General features: G+C 39.1%; 1 protein-coding gene across 17 annotated transcripts in view; it reads right to left on the bottom strand.

Annotated features, from left to right (window-relative positions):
• Positions 1 to 22,500, bottom strand: part of RAPGEF4 (Rap guanine nucleotide exchange factor 4) — a 152,146-nt gene extending 129,646 nt beyond the window's left edge. For 3 of the 17 annotated variants that reach the window (XM_072040943.1, XM_072040944.1, XM_072040948.1), the window contains exons 1-4: positions 22,323 to 22,500; positions 10,102 to 10,244; positions 8,939 to 9,027; positions 651 to 797 (exon numbers count right to left, since the gene is read on the bottom strand). In XM_072040943.1, the coding sequence (XP_071897044.1) occupies positions 651 to 797; positions 8,939 to 9,027; positions 10,102 to 10,244; positions 22,323 to 22,387 (444 nt within the window). In that variant the 5' untranslated portion in view covers positions 22,388 to 22,500. Of the gene's footprint in view, positions 1 to 79; positions 215 to 650; positions 798 to 2,861; positions 3,011 to 4,649; positions 4,671 to 4,780; positions 4,941 to 7,416; positions 7,499 to 8,938; positions 9,028 to 10,101; positions 10,245 to 22,322 lie in introns of those variants that run through there. The other 14 variants (XM_027461176.3, XM_038182436.2, XM_021272006.3 and 11 more) reach the window with 11 other exon arrangements.
• Between the last annotated feature and the right edge of the window lie 2,458 nt (positions 22,501 to 24,958).

Below are 24,958 nucleotides of genomic sequence, written 5' to 3'. Positions count from 1 at the left end.
TTCTGGAATTAAATTATATGGAATTCATATAATGCCTTCTAATACCCCGAACGCTTTTCCAGAAAAGTGCAATGCTTACAAAAATACAAACTAATCAAAGTCCAGTAATTTAGCATGGTAACATATAAATGGAGTCTTCTCTGCACGAATACTAAAGTACACACAGACTGAAGAATCTCAGCTGAATGTTCTCCAGAAAGGGAAGTTTTAAGGGAATTCACGTGTTACCAGTAACTTAATTTAAATGATCTTTGTCCATCTGCTAATTTCAAACCCCTTACAGCTGTTGCTGAGACAGGAATAAATGAGAGCAATTTAAAACATCAGAGTATTGTAAAGGTAGACTCTCCTGGTAAAATGCATGCAACAAAAGCAAGTTTGATGGTAAAACAGCGGTACCTGCAGTATACAGATAAAATTTCTGGTGGAATTTATATAAGTTATTTCATTAGAAGACAAAGTAGAAGAAGCTTGCAAGAAAGCAATACAGTAGTATGGAATCATGGAGAATATGAATCACTAGAAAGAAGTAAACAGACTTTCCTTTTTGTCCAAAGTAATTAAGAGGAATTATTTATTTGCTTAGGCTATAAATGAGCTTATATTTTGTTATTTTTTCTTTCATAAATTGCAAATAAACCTGAATTTACCTCCCAAAGTGCTTTGAAGTCCTTCTGCTCAATTCGAAGGAGCTCGCTGTATTCTCTGGTAACAATGGTAGCATGGCGAGGAGTGTTATCCAGAATGGACTCTCCAAAGGCAGTTCCTATTCCCAAAGTGCATATTGTTACAGCATCCTTTAATTAAAAATGAAAGGACATGTTAAGTATTCCAGCATTTCTTATAAGAGTCTTTATGTCACATTTGTTAATGGTACTACCTTAAGATTCTTTGGCAATCTTCTTTTAAAAAAAATTAAGAGTACCAAAACCAAAGGAAATAAACAAAAGCCCGCAATATGCTGATTAACAGCAAAGGAAGCCTCCGTGCAGAAACAAGTGACCATCATTCAGATTAGACCTTATCTTGCTGCAAAGCAGAGGGCACAAGTGTCACCCTCACCTTTGGAAGAGAGTTACGACCTCTGTTCATCTATAAAGACTGCTGTAATGATGAAATCCATTAGAAATGTCAGAGGTGATCAGAAGATAACTAGCATCAGGAAAGCAATCTTGGAATATAAATTTCTGCCCTATATAAGTTACCCTCATCAAAAAGAAGAGGAGCGTTACGCTATTTTAATAAACTTAATTTTCAGTTATAATATTCTCTTGTATTTATAATGCATTTGTCCAATGACTACAAAAAAAATAAGTTATTTTCACATAATTCAGATATTTCACGTAAACTTTTAATTCCAAAACAACCTGGAATAAGTCTAGAGTAATTGCGATGGTCCCTTGCATGCAGTAAAGCTCACTTCAAAAAGGTCTATCCGAATACATGCCATTAATGTGATGGAAAAGATGTCTGATTCAAACACTGTTAGCCATACTCTATGACAGTACAAATATAAATTATGAGCTACAGCAGAAATAAGTAAATAAAAAAAATAGACTGCTAGAAATTAAGTATCTTGCTGAATCAAGATCTTTAGATTCATGTCCTATTTTAGGCTAACAAGTTCCTATGCTCCTGAGCACTGGCTTGTAGCTCAACATTTACTTAAATCTCTTTCTAAGATGGACCTTAACTCATCATCTTCTGAGTAAATTAAAAATAAAAAGAGTAACAGTACTAAAACTTTACACAGAAGCAAGTCACAGTTTACTAAGGAAATTATACGTGCACATAGACAAATGCATAAACATATAAAAACACATGCTAATTTTACTTGACACAACATTAGAAATATAGTTTAATTTAATTCTAAAATGTAAGATTCGTAAAAAGGCTACAAAAATAAAGGAAAATTTTATCATCCCATCCACTCCTTCCTTGTGGCTGATAATCCAGGAGAGATGCATGAACATATTTCAGCATCATTTTCTTTGTTTAAAATCACATTGTTTTCCTTTCATGCATCTAATAAGTGGTAATAGGCAAATGCTATTAAGATCAAGTTAGTAGCTTTATAATTGCATTACAAAGACAAATGCCCATAATAGTCCAGTTCCCTGAACCATAGAAAATTGCTTTTGCACAGATATTACCATATAAAACTATGTGTTCAGGAAAACAAAATCAATTGCATTTTAGAGATGATCTAGGAAGAATTTACCAACTGTCAGAAATACACTTGCAAGGAAGACAAATATGAACAGGTGCTGTTTGAAAAAAGAATGCATGTATTTGGGAATAAACGCCCAAGAAATGTACACCTCTACAAACAGCCTAAAATACAGGCTAAATACACTAAAATTGTGCTTTAAGAAGCTTTGCGTACAGACCTGAACCACTACACGCGTGCTACTTTACTCAAAACTGCACTCAAAGGAGCTACAAAGAAAGTGTGTCTACTGCTCATGTCAAGTTTGATCTCCAGGTCTCCAATATATTATACTCAACTTTATTTGGAAAGTTCAGATAAAAGATCTCTGTTGAGGGCTGAATAACCAAACAGTCTAGCAGAAAAAAAAAACCTTTCCATTAGGTGGATTATAAGCAATAATTACATCTTTAAACTTCTTTCTCATTCCTTTTCCCCTTGATACCCAAAAGAAGCTCTCTAGAAACTCTTCACTTTTTTGATCCTTTACAACCTTAGAGAATGTATTTTTGAAAACAGAATAGAGAAGAGCAGAGGAAAGGTGTTAGTTAAGGAACCACTTTCTAAGAGAAAGTCTGATGAGGCAGCTGTTCAGCCTTAGAAATAAATTAACATTGTGGGGTATTAGGTCAAGGAGATGGAATGGTCCTACCTATCTTCATTAAAGAAAAGTCCAGGCTTCTATCAAATGTTTTTTTTTTCTTTCCTCCCCCAGCCATCATTGCTCTCCATATATATGTAGTTTCTCAGCTAGCTAAAGAGCAAGCCCATCTACCTTCTTCAAGACTTCAGAGCCCTATCTTCTCTCTGCCCTCAATTTATACATCTCCAGCCTCCTAGGGAATCAGGTGTGCATTTCTTATTATGCCTGTTAACCTTACACTCAAGAATCTCCTGCTGTTCAATGTAGACTTCAGGAGGATTGCTGGCAGCTCAAAACTCAGTTTGCTGTTCCCCTCTGCCATCCCAGAAGCAGCAGGGGGTTCTAGCTGCTGGTAACCAGCTAAAATCTACACAGCTATTTAAAAGGCAGTATTAAAGACTTAAAAAAGATGAGATTGTTTCCATTGCTATCTATCCTCTGAGCACACTATAGGAATGGTAGCGTTCAAATCACAGACTGTTTGTGCATTCAGTTGCACTGCCTGTCAGTGACAGATGAGACACATGCGGTGAAAGAGTTGTTAAATCCCCCCTCCTTTCCCCCAATCAATCTAAAACATTATTGAATTTGTCAGAGCAAACTATGGATAAGAATCAGAAATTCAAGGTTCTGCACTATTCCTTCCCCCATCATAAGAGACATTCCTGCATGCTCCTCCCTGACTTGTGACACTATTTTCCAACCTGGCATACAGAATTTTTGTGCTCTGGGTGAACAAAGTCATGGTGTCAGAGAGGAAAAAAAGAAAATATGAAAGAAACTACCTGTGTTAGGAAGAAAGAGATTGGGTATTTTTCTTTGATATTTAAGTTTATTCAATATTTTAAGTTATAAAATCATTTAAATATTATATAAATACATAAAATATTTATTTTTATTGTTTGTTATATAAAATTATTAAAATACCTAAGTTTTTTCAATGTTTTGAATAAAGGAGTTGATGAGTCTGCTTTACTTCTTATTTCATCATTTTCCCATACTTTCCACCTTCATCTCACTTCTGCATCTGTGTCCCTCAAGGACTCCATACCACCTTTAATTCCGTCATTAATTAAAAATCTGCAAAATATGGCATTTTGGAAATTTGTGTACTATTACTTTGACACAGCTCAGCTTGTCCTTAGCAAAAATTTCCTTTCATAACAGAGAAACTGAAGGATCCATGTGAAAGTAAATTATCTCTTCTATGAAGTGATTTTCTTGCTCCATTACCTTCACTGGAATATGTTTCAGTCATCATTCAGAAAGGAAATCCTTATCAAACTACTTTTAAAGATAACACAGCAATATCCTTCCATGCTAGAACTGCAGTTTGACAACATATGTTAGTCCATCCTCTTTACAAAAGACAAGGTGATCTACTTAAAGGAGACATTACACTCCAGGAAAGATTGTGAACAAGTTCTCTTATGGTTCCTAATTAAAATATTTACAGATCAGATTAACTATACTGTAATAACATTAATTATTTCCATACATTCCCATCTGATTCTACAAAAGGTATCTTTAATGTCTTGGCCTTTTTCCTAGGTATCTGGCAGACAGAAGTGAAATGATTTTTCTATATTAAATCTACACAAGCTAAGTTCAAAATCAAAATTAATATAACTATGACCCTGCAGAGCTCAGCATGGGCTAACATACCCAACTTCTCAGCTATGTACATTTGTCCTCCTAATCTGTGTTACAGCAGGTAGAGCAGTTCTTATGCTGAAAACAAACAATTTAAGGCTAGCTTGAGCATATTTGCACTACACTACAGACTACAATACAAACCTGTCTCAGCTTCACATGGGCTGTCCCTGAAATACGTAACACCAACGTTACGTCTATGTTCAGGAAACAGCATTGCAAAGACTGTCCTGTTTAAATTTCTTCCCTTGTTTCCACTGCATCTTATCACATACCTCCTTTATACTCCACTGGAGACATCCAAATTGTTTCCTTTCTTACGTGGACACCTGTATCTCTCTTCGTGGTCAATTTTTCTAGCAGTACCAACTTGTTTGGCTTTTGATCCTCAGTCCTCTGCATTTTCCTACAGCTGACACTGCTGTACTACCCAATCACCCACGGCTCCTCCTTTAAAGCTTTGCTTAAAAAGGCTAATTGTTTATAAAGTCAATTTGGTTCAATTTAGTCTGTTTTTAAAACCTGATTAGCTCAAAAAAAAAAAAAAATCACCACCAAACATAGATAACCAGCAATGGCTCCCAACACACACTGTGATTCAGCAAGCAGACTACAGAAAAACTGTAGAATAAATTACTATCTGATCTTTGCCTTTCTTCTCTTCATTCCTTCCCATTTTATCAGACTGGAACATAAATCTTAATCATCAGGGGTAAAAGGCTCTGAATCTAATACAGTGAAACACGATGCTGCAGAATCTGGCAAAGATGTCATACTGATACTTTTGTTATGCATTTATTCCCAGCTTCATACCGAGACATTACCAACACTCATCTGTCAGAACCCGTTCATTTTCAAAATAGAATCCAAAAACTAAACACAGATGAGGCAGTTGACAGTATTTTTAAGACAACACCAAACTATCTCAAAAAGGAACTTCTATTACTATGTATCTTGGTTGTAAAAATGGGTAGATAACATTGCCAAATAAAAAATAAATTCAGAATCTGTCCATAACGGAGGGTAAAAACCTCTTTCTAAACAGAAATAGGCTGCTAAATCTGTTTATTTTGAAGGGTACTTACTAAATCCTTATGTAACTTTTAAGTAGGATATTCATCAGGGTATTTTTTACAAACATCTTGAGGCAAGACCAAACAGTTCATTACACTTACCTCTGCATTTCCTATTATGACACTACCTTGGAAAAAAAAAACAAAAACAATAAACAGAAAACCACTAGCCCATGTCCTCTTCAGTCTTTTCTTGACCGTTTAACAGCCTGAAAATTCATAAATAACTTGTACAGAAAGCAGACCAGCCTCCAGTCAGGATGGGTAATCCTGTCAGATCTCTGTATTGTAATTGTGCTGTCCCGTGTTAATGGCAAATGAAATTACTCCCATGATCATCAGCAGCTAGAATATTTTACTGCCTCAGTGAAACAAAAATAACACTAATAGGTCTGGTCAAATTCTTTAAAATAGTTATATAGTAAATAGTTCAATATGATTTTCAAACTAGCCATTTCAGTATTAAACAGTGCCTGCACTCAGTTTGTTATATATTCTAACACTGCCCTCTTGTGACATAATACAGGTTTGCGATCAGTCAAAAAGGGGTTTTCCAAACCAAGATGAAAGTGACAATTTATCTATGAGACCCTAAATATGCATGTTTACCGTTACATTTTAAACATTACACGGAATAGTCCCTCCTATTGTAACAGAAAATCATAGGTAATGTTTACATTTCTGTTTATATGAATTTTCAACTTGGGCTTCATCAGTATTACTAACATTTCCTGGAAATAATCACAGGTATCTGCATGAGTAAGCTAATGTGTAGCAAGAATTTTTATGAATTTATACTTCACTAGCTGCATTGAAGTCTTGATCCATCAGCACATTTAGATCTAATTTCCAGTGCAAGACATGTAACTGTATGCCTCTGCAGGAGCCCAGGCCATCAAGACTCTTAGTAAGCACGAAATACACAACACTTTACTGTACTTTCAGTGGAAGAAAGCAACCAAGCTCCAAATGTGACAGTATAAATAATTAGTATATAGTAGCTGCCACATAATACATTTATTCCCAGGCTCACTGAAATGCAAATTCATTAGGTAGCCAGCCAAACACATAGCAAAAGAGGGACTAATAATATATTTTTAATCGATATAATTGATTTACCATATTTACATTAACACTATACTCATCATCATACAATCACAGGATAATTCAAGCTGCAAGAAAACTTAAGAGGTCATCAACTACAACCTCCTTTACATGTAAGTATTAAAAAATTATTAGCCATGTCTAAACACTTCTTAACCAATAGGAATTTAAATACAATAGTTAGCTTCTCCTTCACTAGAAGATACCGCATATTCCTTCTCCAATTTTACATGAGACTACGAACTTCTAAACTTGTATGCTCAGGCAAACTTCTCTAACTCCAAGAGGAGCAGAAAAATAAAGTAAGACTGGTACAAGAACTGAAGAAAATCCAAAGAAAATTTAGTAGCAAGGAACAAAAGCAGACAAGTTTGAAGACAGAGCAAGATATACATTAAACAGTAAGTGGAGGCTGGCCTTGAACAATGACGTTTTGTTGTGAACAAGACATCCACTAAGGAAAACACCTAACTTCTTGGGCTCCATATAAGACCTTGTTTCTGGGTCAGAGTGTTTTTAAATGAAAGCAAACACCATGGGTCAAGAATATGGCTTGGCTTTTGGGGTTCAGGAAGGCAACATTTCCATCCATCTGGGAAACAGAAGAATGCAGTTTGAGTCCCATAGATGCCTGGAATACAGACAGCTTTCAATACTCAGCAAATCCTTAAGTAACAAAGCTGAGGTTCTTGGAAAGATTATCTGCTATGACTGTGAAAGGACAAGAGCCAAACCTGTGGACTAAGGGTGCAGCATAGTTTGTTGGTTCTGGACATTAAATCAGGGAATCCCTGGAGGGTCCCAGTTACCTCTCTGGCTGCAGGCCAGTATGATGAACAGGTGCAACAAAGGAAAAGCTGTTGTTGAAATCTGGCTAACAGTTGCCAGCTGAGAGACTGTGACCATCCTGGAGAAATAATGGTGGAAGTAAAACAGATTGGAATTTTACTAAGTTTCTATCCCAACACTCAAGAATGGCTAGCACCATCCCAATGACGAAGCTAAGGCAAGACTGGAACACGATACCCAGGAGCTAAAGTCAGGACAAGGAGCAGGAGAGCAAGGAACAAGAGAAAAGGCATGGTACAAACACCAAACTGGGGCAAAACCAGAGAAAATACTGTGCTCAGACAGTATTTCAGTGTCCCCACCCACCAATTCTTCCCTCTCCAGCACTATTATGGTAAATGCACAAGCTGCTATCCTTCCAGCACTGAGGCTGTATCCTATGGCAACTAGACAGTGGTAAGAATTCAGTGCACTGTTCCTGTGCAAAGGAAACACAAGGTTTAGGAATTACTGTACAATATAATTTCTGTAACTAGAACTACGCGAACTGGAGATCTGTAGTTTCCCATTGTCAGGAAAATGCAGTGAACCTGAATGAGCAGAAAAAATATTTACATTTCTCAAGAGGCTGAACTGTTCAAACCTCCAGCTAATGGAACAAATCACCACTCAGAACAGATTCTTAACTTCCACAGTCAGAAAGCTTATGTGGATACATTTATTTCTAATTCAATGAAGAGAATAGGTCCGTAACGGTGCAGCGCCATCTTTTGGCAAACACCAGAAAATATTCCTGATTGCTTTAAATTGCACAGGAAAGGGTCTCATAAAAGCCCTGTCATGTCCCAAATTGTGACATCTCATCCTTTTATTCATATTTATTCAAAACTCTCAAAAATTCAAAAAATCAAAATTCTGTAAATCCAGGAGTGCCAAGATATTGAGTAATCACTTGCAATTATTTGGTATATTACTTGTTCCTCTATTTCTTTACACCAAATAGATATTACCTCCAGCTCTAACACAGCAGCCGTGTCAGTACTCTGTTATCACTATCATACCTTCCCCCTCTTTCAGCAGAGACTGCAGTATGCTGTTATCAGACTGCACTGTTGGTGGGTTTGGTTTGAACTCTCAGAACCAGGACTGAATTCAAATGTTTCCAGGGAATCAATCAACAATTCTCAGATCTTTAGCGTAACTTCATACAGCACTATGAGAAAAGACTATGAGCTCTGTTTCATATTCACGTTTCACATTCACACCTTCTCTGAGAGCACCACATTTCAGTTTTCTTGATATCAATGGCATGATTTGCCTCCATAAACAAAGGATAGCTGAGGCTACAGGACAGGTGAAAAAACAAAATGATCTGTACAATACATCTCATTGTTATCTACCTTGACATAAGTTCTAAGCTTTCGTTGCACTACTAACAGGATGGTTTTAATGAACAATTTATTTTACCTGGTGGTTGCTTGTATCAGAAACCTTCACATCGAGGGATCCTGTCAGAACAGCATACCAGTTTGTTCCAATATCACCCTGACGAAATACTGGAAAGATGAAATATTGTAAATAAGAGCTATCTCTTTAAGTTTAGCAACATTAAACATTTTCCCATATATTACTGTACTACTTTAGTCACTGCTGGGAGTATAGAACATGCCTTATCAAACTACTTACTTGTCCAATAGTAGTTCCAAGTGACACTGGAAAGTACACATTTTAGTAAACCAACAAGAGACTAATGAACCAGTGAAAGCACACAGAACTGCTTCACTCCTTCTCAGTTTGCTTCTCTTTAACTGCCATTTAGTTAATTAACAAACACGCACACACAAAGACTTTATGAATGATAAACAAGTTACCTTTGCAATTTATAATCTTTGAATGCAGATACAGCTCCCACTGCCATCAGTAAGTTCTGGTTGAGAAACAAGTATAGCTGTTTGACGTTCAGCTGTTCCAACAGTGTGATTACAGAGTACCAGAATTCCCACTGTTCTAAGCAAACCCCATTGCTGTGTACCTGAAGTGCATCAGATTTACCTGAGGGGTCTCAGAGGCTTTATCAAACATCAGTTACAACAGGTCTGTCAGCTATTCCCCTGGTACAACTCTGAACTCACACATTCTCATTACAGAATCACCACAGCTTCATCTGGCATGCGAGCTGACAGCAGGCAGAGAACTGTTGCACCCCACAGCACTATGCAGCTCTGCAGATGTGTTTTGTTATCCAGAGTGACTGCAAACCATACATACTTAGTGATATGCCTCACTGATACGCTTCTGCCTCTGACATCACAAATTATCTACAGAGGAGATCAATAATACATTTACAGGGGAAGAATGAGGCATAAGTGCAATGACTGCTTCTAATCTTTCAACAAAACAGTGGCAGAGTTCTAAATCCAATAATGTGTGCCTTGTTACCATAGATTCACCACATATCATGTTTGTAGAACAAGCAGCAATTTAGTCCTGCCTTCCCTCATGACTAAGACTGTAAACGTTTTTACAGCCATTCCACTGATTGTGCTCTCTCAACAATCTCCTGGAGACAATCCCAAACCAAATTGCAACTTTGTCTACATAAAATAGATCACCACATGATGCTCTCTTACATGTGATTCCTTTTTCCAGATTTTCATAATATCCACAGAGACATATCTGCTGGAGAAGGTTTGGATGAAATTTCTCAAAAGCCTTCACTTCTTTCAGTCGTGTGAATATTATATCTACATCTTCACTGGAACGTTCCAAAGGTCTGCAAGAAAACAAAGGACAACAGTTCCCAACAGCTTCATCAGAGAAACATTCCCACCTGCATGTTACAAACTCATAAATGTTGGCATTAGAAGTCACACCATAATATAAACCAATTAAAAATCATTTCACAGGTACACAATGAAACACACAACATCCTACTGTCAGTTACCACCTTGAGCATGATTATTATCATTTCAGCACAGAAGCCCCCACTGAGCACCAAAGTCATGCTATAGGAATAACTATAAAAGAATATACGATGGTACAGTCTGTATCCTAATGAGCTTAGAGTGATACATAGTTTTAGGTTTGTAAGGGAACACAGATAAGTAGAGTCACAAACATACAAGACATCTTTGAACCTGGTACCCAAAACACAGGTTTTCTACCTGGCTACAAGCATTAGGTATCACCAGTACTTCCTATATCCACCCCTCTCTTCTGCTTTTTACTGGATACAAACTAACGTGAGTGCAAAGACAATTTTAATAAGACTATGCTTTCAAACAGTTTGTCTCATAATGTTGGACAAATTAAATATATAAGCAAGAATCTTAACTCGTGATTGGTAAAGCTAATGAGTATTAACCCATCCCTAAACAAAGTAAACACACACAGATAAATGAATCCTGAAGAAAGTAAGAGGACAAGACTTCGGTGTTGAGGAAAATCTAAAAAGATTGAAAAGGTTGATGTATTGTAGTGGACTGAATAAAAGCAAACATATCTGAATTCAATAAAGGAATAGTTCAACATAAAATTTATGTCCCATTTTCTTTACCTCTCATGCTCAAAAAGTTCTTGGACTGAAAAAAAAAGGCAAAATATTTAAAACATATGATAGGAACCCCTAAAAATGAAGGAAGGAGGGAAGGAGGATTTCAACAAAAAAACTAAATGGCTGCTGGTTAATTTAACTGCCAAAAAAATGTTTGTTTACCCAGCGGATGGGTTCTTCTAAATCAACAGAAATCAGGCAGGATCTGCACAATGAACAAAGCCTAAGTTAACATACATATGAGACCTTTATCATCTTCTTGTTACTCCCACAGTGTAAGCACTCCTTCCAACAGGAAATTTTAATGACTCCTTTTTGGAATCAAAGACTTCAGGAATCCAAATCTTTGTCTCATAGAAGAATCCCAAATCCTATTCACACGGAGTCTCTGACTCTCAACTTTCTTATTAAATTAAGTCTAGGAGGGATTAAATCTCTATCCTCTTTTATACTCCAACTCACCCTTTGTAGTGGGTTTTATGTGGGTTAACTGCAGATGTGCATAGTAACTCTCTGGTGTATACGGTTGCTTCTACATCACCGTGATATGCTCTTACCACTTCACACCACAACCAACTACAACAGCTCCTTTTTGAAATCTCTCCAGAGACTTTCACCAATACCTTTTTTTTAAAACTGTGTGCTAGCTGACAGGTACTAATAAGCATAATTCTCTTGTCAAAACCCTTTTAAGAAGATTACAAGGTGCAGCTTGCAAAGAGATTTAAAATCCATTTATACAAGATCCCTACCCAAACTACAGTAGCACTTGGAACACAAGCTCCCTTAATTTATGGACTCTTAAAAATAATAGCAACACCCAACAAGGAAAGAGAAGGAGTATTCTCAGTACATCCTCTTTTCCTAGAAAAACTCTGAGATTGTTTAGGTCACACAGTTACTCTTAGCATACTCTGTACAAGTGCATCAGCTTGTTTGCATAAAATTGAGTGTAGGATCTCAGTGTTTAGTGTTTTTCAATTGTTTGATGCAGTCAGACAGGGAAAAAGCAAACAGTATTAGCAAACTACAGGCATCAGGCTTTAAAAACTTAATCAACGTTGTTGTTTTCTTCCTGAAATGTGAGTGCAGGAAAGCCTTCCACTTCTGGTCCTGTCCAAAGGGCAAGATTTGGGGGGGATTTAAGTCATAGAACGTGTGGGCTTTTTTCTGAGTTGCTGAATTTAAAGAGTTGGGTATCCCTTCTGGTTCAGAGTAAGGTGAGAGCAGGGCTCACTTCCTTTGACATGGCAAGGAATGTCTTGTGCCAGGTAGCTCAACTGCAGGAAAAGCTCCTTCTTCTGACAGAACCGCTGCATGGCCCCACCAAGGAAGGACAGGCATTCTCCCAAGTGGCTGAGCCACGCTTCTCAGGGGTTTAAACATCAGCACAGCAATGAGAAACTCCTTATTTATTGAGTAAGATAAAGTAATGTGTTCCTAGTGGCTAAGTTGAGCAAGCAGCTGAGCTACAGTGTTTTGTTATTTGCATCAGTTGCATACACTTGGGAGTACAGGAAGTGGTCATTTAAAGGGGGCTCATCTGGCATGCTCTAGCCAAAAAGGGGAATCCAAACTTCCAAGTAATATGCATAGTTGCAATCTGAAAGTTGTTTCATTCCTTAAAGCATTTGTTAATTATTCATTACTGCAAGCCATTTGCTTCAGTAGCCTTTCCTCAAAATATACTGGGTTTGATACTACTGCGTGCATCTAAATTTCCAGAATTATTTTTACTGGGAGGGCATATATCTTGTATCCAGTACAATTGGAGACTAAGCTAGAATTTGGAAGAGTTTTTTACTTAATGAAACGATTAAACATTCTTAGAAAAGGTACCTTCTCCTCCAGCTGTGTTTTCCAAAATAAAAAAGCAGTCAGCAGCACGACATCCAAGGAATCCTAACTGTACCCCAGAATAACAACTCGTTAACGTCTCTCAAATGAGACACATGGACAAGTACCTAGTTTAAGATCTAGCTGTTTGGTTAAGATCATGATTAAGAATCAAAATGAACTGTCAGACAACAAAATGCATTTGAATATGATCAGAGCTCCAGGGAGATTACCTTCAATGTTTAGGAGAAAGGAATTAACTGACATTAGGTGTCCTAAACTGAGGCAGCCTCTAGTCTTTACTGGGGCCTGGAATTTTGCCTCTGTAAAAACTCCAGATTGCAGTGAAACAGTAGTTGTAGTACTCAAATTCATTTCTATTAAGTGCTTATAATCTGTAACAATGAGACTGGTTTCAAAAAGGTAGTTTTACTTAGTGAGATAACACAATAGGAATAATAAAATACTGTCGTGTCAATTAATTGCTTCTCCACATGCCTGCAGAATTCAGGTTTGACCACATTCAAGAGAGTATCATTTAATAAAATTGTCATTATTGTCATCATCATTAAATTAACATCAATGAATCTATTTATGATGCCAAATTTTGTTTTCTAAGGACAAGCTGCCTAGCATGGAACAACATCAGTACAGGACAACATATGTTTGCTTCCTTCCTCACTAGGAACTACTTCATTAAATTCCTGAAAACCTGTGTGTGTTTTTTTTTTAAAGCATGGTTTGGAAAAATATTTAGGCAGCTAATGTTGTAATATACTTCTTAGACAATAATAATAAAACCTATTAATTGGAAAAGTACTACTGATGGCAGATAGAGAATTAGTCAAGCTTTAATGTCACTGTAGTCACCCTGATAGGAGGCGGTGGTATTAATCCAGAAAGGAATCACACCCCAACGCAGGGAGATGGGCTACAAAGATCAGCCTCGAGGAGGTGAATCTCCCAACTCCCCCCCCATGGCACCAAGAGCCTTTGGAAAAGCTTTTGCAAAGACTACTTCAGAGCACCTAAAGTCACTCCTCTGTGATCACTATCCTGCTCACCAGAGAGCAAACCCACTGCGCTTAGCCCCTGTGTGCTAAAAACAGTGCTTCTCTGTGACACCGATGCTATCTTGCTACTGAAGTGTTCCCCCACTGCTGATGCTGCAGAGTTTTAACAAAATCTGTGGGCATGAGAAGTTTAAAGACGCATTTCAGAGAGATAGCAGGTACCACTGGAGTCTCTGCTAAAGCTTCTCTCCTAAATCTCTCTGCTCCTGAGATCTCTGCTCCAAGTTACAGAAGTATACTCTGTCACCAGTTTGGTAGAATACAAATATTTTAGGGTATGGCCATCCTTACAGTAGAAAATCTATGGTTCAGTCCAGTGAGGCCCCCACGTGCTCTCCAGGCTGCCTCACCCCATTTAAAATGAATTTTATGTAGAACAGATTGCAGAAGTGTTACACTTGTCATCACCTTCCTTGCTTCTTGTCCTTTTTCCAGACTTTTCAGCACCATTGTGGGGCAGCTGATCCTGTATCTCCATTTCCCTTAGGCCTGTGGGCTGCAAGCCCAGAAAGCTTTAGAGACTGCCCTAGCACCAACCCGTTGCTAATGGGTCTGGTGACTGCAATTGAGTAGGTAGCATTCCACGGCCATAGCAAATGCCAAGCCAAAACCATGTGTGAGGAATGGAATTGATTTGGAAATGAAAACCGCACATTCAGTAACTACTGATATCAAGGACAACACATAGGTGACCCTACTTTCCCACCCCCCACCCGTACAATCTTAATGTGATCTTCCCTAAATGTGTATTAACAAGGCCCTGTGCTGACATCCCATTTCCCTGTTGCCAAAGTGAGGGGGGCATTTCCAGTGTTACAAAGCAGGGCTACAAAATGATTAGAAAATGATGAAAAGCAAGAGTATTTTGTTTCTTTTCACTACCCTAAAAGCTTTTATGCTTTGTTTAACCACTGACTGCTTTATCCATCTCCCCATTTATATTACTAATTTGCCTCTTCAAAGCACTGCATTAAAAGACTTATCTGGCAGAAATGTTTTCACACAAGGCAAATCTTCTGTCTCCTGCCTCTTCAATACAGCATCACAATGCATACACAAGTGACAGCATCAATACCAGTTACACATTACTATTCGGTTATGTCAATAAGGCTTCTCTAAAGGATATTTTGCCCCTGATTTATTTGGTTGTCAAGATTTCAGGCATGTATTTTATAAAGATAAAACAATTTTCTTGACAATGTCTGCTTGACTCTCTGTAACAGATTATTTAAAAACAAACAAACAAACAAACAAACACCTGACAGAAGTGTATCGTCATAAGATTATTTCATATTTTTAAGTGCAAACTATTCAAGGTCAAAGTTTAAACATTGATAATTGCTATAATTCTTCATATATAAGATTTGGGCAAGTATTTCTGTTCTTGTGTAGAGAAACTGATTTGGTGGTGTTAAGATTAAATATTTGGATGTTTACGTATGCTATGAAAGAGACAGAAATCACCAGAACTACACCCTTACTAGCTTATAAACTTTTAAACATAGAAATATACATGTTAATTTACAAGAAAGGAGCAAGTTGGAATTCTTTTTTTTTTTTTTAACTACGATTATCTCACAATAATAACTTTATCTTCTTTTATAATAACAAAAATAACTTTATCTTCTACCGCATCTGTTTTTCAGATGTTTCTCATAATTGGTTTGACACTTGAAAAAAACAGAAGATACCTAGTTTTACCTTCTTTGCCAAGATGTCTCTAGAATTTTAATGTTTGTTTCTATAACATCAATTCAAAAATCAGAGCCTTGCCCCTAATGAGGGACAACACTGAGGTCCATTTACTTCTTTGATCTTTTAAACTCTTAAAAGGGCAATATTGCATTTCAGACAACAATGAACAGCCCACGAAGGATGAATAGATGCCATATATTTCTTCCACTGACAAGGCTGTTGGTAGCACAGAACACAGTATCACAGTACATAATAGACAAATAAAACTGGTTCATCTCTGGGTTAAAACCAAAGCATCTATTCAATGATGCAAAGGCAAACTGTGAGCTGGAAGGTACCAGTAATCACTACCGTGGATCACTTGGTGAATTTTACAAGTATTTTAAACTATTTATATAAAGTATCGGAGGGTTGGACAAACAGCAATCAAGCATGCTTCATTTCTTTACATACCCATCTCTACAAATTATGCATCCTTCCAACAGGTCAGTTTTAGATCTGTATAAACAGTGGAATGGCAAACAATGTCTTTATTAAGCACTGATATTCAGAAAGATTTACTTCAAGTTAAAAATACATTGTTTGAACAATACAACTGTAATAGGAAAGAAAAAAAAAATAACCTTCATATGCTTCTTAAAAAAACAAAATCCTTCAAGTGAAAAAAAAAATTTTTGCAAAGAATTTTTCACCTTTTATTTCTACAAATTTTTACATATGTGCAAGCTTCGCAACCAAGGTGTGACTAAACTTTACCGAATAAATCCTCCAACTTCCATAGCTCAGGACAGTTAACAACATTTCATTTGATACAAGTAGAGACGGATTAAATTACATTAACCAGCACTGCAGCTTCATAATAGACATTAAAAGCACTTTAGTATGAAGACAGACTCTGGAATGCATTGCAAACAAAACTTATAATTGAGCAATATGCACAAGTTAGGATATACTTTGATTCAAACTCTGTCCACTGCCATCCACAAATACACTATGCTAAAGGCACCTTTACTCATTTAAGGTCTGCATTGTTGCAGCTAATGAAGATTCAAAACTTAGAACAACTATGAAATAGCGTTTATAGATTTACATTGACATGCATACATTTTGACAGCTGCTGAACTCAAAGATCAAGTAGAATGCCATTTCAGGAGACATTAATTGAGGATACTTACAAAGCAGCAGGAATAGTAAGAGTTGTGATTGTGCCAAATATAGCGCAGAAAATACTAACAGGTGTAAGAAGTGCTATAGGAATGACAATGCACACAAAAACAGACTTCACAATGGATAAGAAAAATACTTGTATTTGATAAATATCTGGTGGTCACCTGACTTTGAAGACACAAATTCAATTAGCTGGTTTGTTGGGTTTTTATTCTGCTGCTGGAATATGAGCTTTTGTTACAGAAGAAATTTAACCTGTAAAATAATTCTTTATGAAACTAGTAAAAACATCAAAAACAGCCCATTTGTGGATATTTTTATCAACACTCCAACTTCTACCAATACAAAAAAAGAGAGGTTTTCCATGAACACTGACTATTTCCACTGAAATCTACATTTCCAGGCTCTGCATTAGAAATTTAGAAGTCATTAATCTTTTTCTCCTCCACAAGTATAGGAATCTTCATGAAACTACAGGCTTTTTCCATTTAGGTCACATCCAGCCTTCACATAGCCCTGGCAATGTAAACACAACAGGCAGGACTACATAAAAAATCCTAGTGGCTGTAGACAAAAATTGGGCCTTCAACTCAAAGAACAAAAAAACGAAAGCAAGGCTAAATAACATGCAACTTAAATAATGCTGCACAATGTTTTGCTCAGAATACAGGATTTTAGAGATAAAATCTTAACAATGTGCCAGAAATAATTCAGGCAATGACAGTCTAGATCGTTTTCTAGCTTTGGTCTGATAATAGGCAAAACCCACAGTTGCAAGAGTGCCACAACAATCATGTGGCCACTTCACAAGGATACCAACTAAACTTGAATACATCATGTTCCAAATGGCATACTCACATACCAGTGATAAGCCACGACAATGTTTATACATGTTAATGTTAGGGCAATCACTTTTTCTTTCTCTTAACACGTCCATAGAACAAGTGCATAACTTCCTGTAACCAAACCTAACAAATACAAGCTGATACTAGAGATGCTTAAGCCTCTGATGGCAGAGAATAAAACAGTGTGAATTTGCTCAAAATAAAATTCCTGCTCTCACTGTGAGTTATCTTGAATTCATATATTCAATAAAATGCAGTGACAAGCTTATGGCAGACTGTATTAACAATCACTCTGGTCTCTCTGAGGAGAAGTGGAAAGAAAAAGGGCTTTTTTATTATTCATCAAAGGCTGCACCTTTGCACTGGACTAGAAAATGAGTTGCATGATGCGAAATGATAAATTTGTTATTATTCATCGCACTCAGAAGATTGCACCTTTCTTTGCATGAGTGCTAGAAAGCACTTAGACTATGCCTGTCCTGCTCTGTCTCTGAGTTTCTACATCCCGGTACTTGCTGCTGAAACATCCCCACACAGTGGCATGCTTGCATACAGAATACATACTACATACAGAAAGGAAATGCCAAGTACACTGGCCAACAGGAGCTGCAGTGTACATCCATGATTTTGTTCAGATCCAAACTAAGTAAATATTGATTGTGTTATTTCTATGGATTTGTTATAAATAAAAAGCAAGGTTCAAATTTTAAATTATATAGCAATCAGTGTATTTTTATCAATCCTATAAGAATGTATTTTAAAAGTAAATAAAAGTGCTGTAAAGAATTTCTAAAATATTCACAGTATTATCTTAATATAAGTCTACATCCCACTATCTTTGAGACAATTAAAAGCTGTACAAAATAAAAACCTGAGCAAAATAATTTTCCTTATTTCTTTTACAATTATTTCTGAATACCAGCTCTTTTTTCTTGCCTATCTGTGCACTTACAAGAAACCTATTGATTGCTAAGCATATAAGAATAACTTAATCTCAAATATATGTTACAATGAACTACTAGACAAACCCTGATTCAAATCTGTTGTTGTGACTTAGGTTCAGTCTGAACTTACACTCAAATCTATGGGAGCTTGGTTTAAGGTACAGATCTGAGATATTAGCCTGTACGTTATTTTGGTTTTGTTAGAGGTAAATAATGTAAGTCTAAGGTCTACCAGGATGACAAGGATATAAAATCTCAGTATGTACAATATGGCCTTGAATCACCCATTCATATTTAAATAATTTATAAACAGCTGAGCAAGGATCATAACATTCATAGCACAACAGGCTACCCAGGTTACATGCTTTGCTCTGTGATCTGCTCCTCCAGTCTGCTAAGGCACTGAAGGTTATGTCTAATACAGAGGGAAGCAGCTGTGAAATCCTGGGATCCCTGACTGTTGTGAATACTGTTCATCATTTAGAAGTTTGCATTTGAATCCAATTAAAATACTTAGTTGAATTCAAAACTGTGATCAGACTTAGAGAAATAATATCTATGTAAAAAATACTTTATCCAGCATACAATTATTATATGAAAACATTGAAATTTCCTGGTTAGACAGTCTTCTGTGTCAAAGAAACCATTAGAGTAGGCTAGACATTGTTCCTAAGCTAAATTTGCTCACATTTGCACAAATCAGCAACCTTCTTTTAATTGTGTGCAGATTGGACATACAGAAAATGCTAAAACAGTAGGCATGCTTCTGCTCCCTAAGAAATCAGTGGTAAGGCAACTATTCACTTTAAAGATAAAAGGACTGGTTTCCTTAAGTATTATTTCTATCTCCAGGGACAAGCAGGATGCACAGTCACTCACTATTGATCATCTCTCTCCCCTGCAAAAATAAAGCATTCTTGACAGAACACAATTTTCTGACCTTTTCTGTTCTTGCATTTACATACCTTTTCACTTGTGACTTTACGTCTTCCTCTGTATTTTATTTTTAAGTGCTGATGTTTGGTATTCGTGGTTAATAACCACATATGGAAGTCGCACGGTTGAAGCCCTAGTGTACTTAGCCAACAGTACCCTACACAGTAATAACATTTCTCCTAAAATGTTTTGGTGTTTCTTGATTTGTTATATACACGCTCTCATTTTAGATAACAACAGTCCCAGTTTAATAAGTGACTTCAGGAGAAACATGAAGAACATATACAAAATACATCATTACTGTACATGAAATATATACAAAATACTGAAATACATACTGAAATATTCCTAAAAATATATATAATGTATACTATATATATAATACTTTATAACTGTATAAATGTTGTATATACAATATAATAATGAAATACTCCTAAAATTGTAAAGCATACCAGTTTTAGAGCTTCCTTCCCATAAATTCATTAACCAAAATACATTGAAACTACCCTAACTATTCAATAAAAACACAGGGTTTGTTACAGAGAATTGACGCATTGAATGATCTTGTCTTTACAGAATCCACACCTAGTCTAGATATATTGTAGGATTTTTAAAAGGCTTTAAACACATATAAATCATGTAACTCAAATGAGTAAATTGACAGACCATCAGTAGAAAAGAAATACACCCTAGAAGTAAAAAGGTGTAAATTAATTTAAAATGCTTTATCTAACAGTGCTTAGACATCTATAGTACTTTTCCAACACAGTTTTAACAGTATTTTTAAATGGAAAAACAGAACAAAATGTCCAAGTGTATTTTCTTACAATTACAAAACAAAGCACAGAAGAGACTAGGAAATATCCTGCAATCTCTCCTGTCCTACGTTTCTCCCACATCCAGACTGCCTTCTGGAAAAGAAGGATAATAATAAATAATCCTTCAGGGCAACCAGAATTGATTCTTTCCACTCAGCAAGCAGGTGCTACGAGCATATACCAACTAACAGAAACTGACAAAAAAGTTTCATCTGAACAGCTCAAATGAAATTCCCATTCCAACAATGGCCAATATATTAACTGTGTGTTTATGTATTATATAAACATTTAGGTTGGAAAGGACCTTCACTATCATCAAATAGCAGATAGATTCCTAAACGAAATGCCACATTTGTGTTTACAAATAATATCATTCACAAAGCAAGGCTACGCATCCCATTAAGCATGTGTCCCTGAATTTTATTTTACAGTTTGGATGTCTCAACATATTGCATCAAAGCAACCTGAGAAATGGCGGGACCACCTATTTAAAAGTACTATTTAAAAGATCATACTCTGCTTCTTCACGCCTGCCCGTCAGTTTGCAGAATGGAGAACCAGGCCCTCTGCTTCTTCATTTATTTATTTATTTGTTTGTTTGTTTGTTTGTTTATTTTTACGGCTAGTTCTGTTTGTATTCCTATTTACAGTACTTTCAACATTTATACACATTATTCCAGCTCTAAGAGGTCAGTTTTTTAATGCTAAGTGTTACAGAAGGGGATCAGGGAGGATGACCGGCAGCGTTTGTGGTAGGTGTCTAAACCAAAAGTTTCATTAGCTCCTTACAGCTTGCAGCTTGGACTATGAAGGAAAAACACACTTGGAGGTGCAGTCCTGAGAACACCAGGAGGTTACCTGGAAAGGGCAGAAGTGATGAGAGGAGAAAGTTTCGTTCCGTGCATACAGAGGGATGTCGGTAGCTGGGCACCAGGTGCCAGAGGCTGGCTGACGATGCTCAGCACACCGTACACCTTTGCGTAAGTCACTTCTCTCCTAGGGCTGTGTTCGAACTGTGTAGTGGCTATGGTCTACATTTTTCTTAAACATGTTCCTAGGCACTAGTAGACATGGAGTGTTCAGAAATCAAACAGCTTCACTTCTGAACTCATCCAGTATGCGTTAATGGTAGTACCATGGCAAACCACCCACCGTCTACCTAGACACCGTGAGACTCACTTTATTCCCTTATACCTACAGAACACACTACGAAGGATTTATTTAAAATAAATAAACGGACACATCGCCAGTTATTTTAAATCGCACACACCTCCTCTGGGCACACGCTCCCGCCCTCGCAGCGCTGCCACCCGCCCGCACCTGCCCCGCGGGGCGGTCGCCCCTGAGGGAGCCCTCGGCCGCCTCCTCGGGGCGGACATTTTCTGCCCCCCCCTCGGCCAGCGGCCCCGCACCTGCCCGCGCCGCGGGGCGCTCTGCGGCCGGCCCTGCCCGCCCAATCCTGAGGCGATTGCGGGAGGCGGGGGGGCTGCCGGGCGAGGCGCTGAGGCGGCGAAGGGCCGCGAGGAGACGAAGGGCTGTGAGGTGAGGGGCTGTGAGGTGAGGGGCAGCGAGGGGAGGCGCGGGGCGGGGTGCACCCTGCGGCGGGCAGCGGGTCCGCCATGGCGGGCACGGCGGGTCCCCGCCCGGTATCCCCGGGCCCGCGGCTCCCGGTCTCCGCTCCGCTCCGCTCCTCCTCCACGTGCGGCGTTTTCCAGGCAGCGGCGCGGAGCAGCTGCCCCAGGGGGCGTCCCCAGCCCCGCATCCTGCCTCCCCCGGCCCCGGCCCCGGCCCCGGCCCCGGCCCGGCTGCCCGCGGGCGCTGCGCTCCCCACCTGCACGCTCCTTATGTAAGGCGGCACCCGATGGGGGAGCCGGGGGGGGACCAGCGCGCACACACACACACACACACACACACACACCCGTGCACGCAGGGGGCAGCCCCCCCGCCCGCAGCATCCCTCCGCCGCTTGTGACCGCGCCGATACCTTTTATCCAGGCAAGCGATCCACTCGCCGGAGGAGGCGGAATGGGAGGTGTGCGCGGCCACCATGTTGGACAGGGAGCGGGTCGCCGCGCACCCGGCTGGCGGCGGCGGCGGCGGCGGCGGCGGCTCCCCCCGCCCGCCCGGCGGTCGCTCGGTCCGTCCTCCCTCCCTTCCCTCCCTCCTTCCCTCCTTCCCTCCCTCCCTCCGCCGCGATGGGCTCGCCCAGGGCCCCGCCACCGCCTCAGGGCAGCCCGGGGGAGCTGCGCCCTCCGGCGCGGGGGCGGCCGCCGTGCCCTCGCCCCCTCCTCAGAGCCCGGCTTGCCGGTCCCTGCCCTTGCCTCACCAGAGGCGTCCTTGACGGGGCTGGGAGGGGGGACACGAGCCGGTTGTCGAAAACCAGCACCTCAGGGTTATTGCACCTGCTCTGCACACTTTGCTGTTTCCGTCCTTCCCTCAGCATAAGCCCACACGAGCTGGAAGGAAGGGACAGTCCACATTACAGCCCACGTTTTTTAATGAAGCATTCCTCCAGCCTGCAGTCCACATCCTGTCGTTGCCCGTGAAATAAGGTCCTAAAGGCTCTGGTTTATCGTAGGTGGAAAATGAGCCCGGGCAGTACAGCCTGTGAATGAGATTTAACAGCTGAGGATCCCAGCACAGGGCAGGAGAAAGGTGAGTGAGGTGCAGCGAGCACTGCACCCTTCTGTTGTGTCACTGCGGCCCCTGCAAGCAGGTATTTTAAGGATGCTAATGCATATGTGATCTAAAAAGTGATGAGCAGAGGAAGGAATGCAGAGCAGCAGGTCTCCCTGGCTGCCAGGTTTTGCAAAGCTCGGTGTGAAATATTTTCTACAAAGTATTTCAGGATCTAGATTGTATCTTCCCAAGTAATTTGTGTATAACCATAAGCTTCAGCTGACAGTCAACACAACCTGTCTTGAGTAGCACTGAAGGGAAGGAAGCTAGACAAATCTCAGCAGGATGTTTTGGGTTATGTGCAGATGATCGCAAAGTAAAATTCAAACTGTGCCTTCCTTCAGGCATGTAACTCCTCTCTGCTTCACAATGTGGACACAGATGCTGATAATATGCCAGTGCTTTCCACAGTTCTCCATAGGCTATATTCTCTGCCTTCTGTTCTGATCTGTTCTGCTGTACCAAGTGTCATTTTCTTACATACATGTGTTACTTTACATTTCACGTCTACCTTTAATGGCCTGGTATCTGCCACAGCTCCTTCAGCATTTTAACAGGAATAAGTGTTAACATCAGCGTACTGAACAATATGATGAAACATCTATGGAAATATATCTAAAATCCCTTGTGCTGAAAGGACATGGCTAAGAAATTGGCAGAGCAGATAGAATACCACAAAAGCCAATTCTTTCATTTTGCCTTAAAAAAATTAAAGTACATGCCAGAGGAATAGAGGAGGCTGCCAGTCACTGAGATCAAAGCTGCAGCTCTTCCTTCGCTATAGTCCTAGGGGAAAAAATGATAAATTCTTGCATCTGAGCAATCAATCTACTTGAGGAAAATTGATGCTTTTGTTCTTCAATATGTGAATCTTTGGGAACCACCAGAACGAGAGCTTCAAATGTTAAAAACTCTAAATTCTCAAATTAATGATTTATAACATAGTGTGTACATTACAGGTTAATCAATAAAGCTCACTAGGTTTGTACTTCCGTTATAAAAAATTCATTATTTTATTCCACATAATTACAGTTTTCCTTCCAAAGCAATCACACAAGGCAGCCCTTACTGCCCTTTTTCCCCTCAACACAGCTTGAGCTGCAGTAGATGCTCTTTCCTCTTAACTGGCATCAGGCCTGTGAAGGAGCCCAGAAATCACTCCTAGCTAAAGGCCTTTTATCTTTTCTCATGGACTGTTTCACTGACACAAACAGCATTACACATACCAGTACCAGCAGTTGTGTGCATAGCAACAGCTTAGCTCAGTCAGCAAGCCCACGGATGCTGTGACTGTTTAGTGTTCCCTCAAGCCACCTCTGTCAAGTCCTTTCACGTCTGCATAATGTTTAATGACCCAACCACTAGAGGACAGGCTAGACCTCCATAAAAAGTAGCAAGCAGGGATATTTCCTAAGTAAACAGATGACTGGGAGAAAATAATCTGAACTTTAAAAGAAATGACCTTTGGAATATTCTCCTGGGAGGCAACCTGTAAAACCTGTGCTGGTGCTCATGAACCTACCCCCAACCTATCAGCTCTGGGACAGCCTGCTGCAGTTGCCAATGCTTTTGATTCCAAGGAATGCAGTGCCAGGAGGCATGAAAGGGATATTGCTCAAGTACCTGGCAGTGGGCAGACGCTGCTCAGATAGCTACCCTTTTGTGGAATAACTATTCTAGAAGACTTAAATATTTTGTGCACTGTGCAAGCTAGACAGGCACAGAGTCAGCAATTAGAGCAGGACAGCCAAAATACACCTCTGGCACTTGGATTATGAATAATCATGTAGCTTTCTGATTAAGTCATGAGAAAAACTTAAGAAGCAGGAAATATATATCTGATTGTTTCAGGTATTACCCTGTGCTGATTGAAGGGTCTCCAAATTGTGCAGAAACATTAAGACCTTCTGACTAGTGAAACTCGACTCCAGCTCAGTGCAT

The sequence above is a fragment of the Anas platyrhynchos genome, chromosome 7 (assembly GCF_047663525.1).
Source record: "Anas platyrhynchos isolate ZD024472 breed Pekin duck chromosome 7, IASCAAS_PekinDuck_T2T, whole genome shotgun sequence".
NCBI classification, from domain to species: Eukaryota; Metazoa; Chordata; class Aves; order Anseriformes; family Anatidae; genus Anas; species Anas platyrhynchos.
Note: the sequence above shows the minus strand (reverse complement) of the source record. Positions and strands in the feature narration are given on the sequence as shown.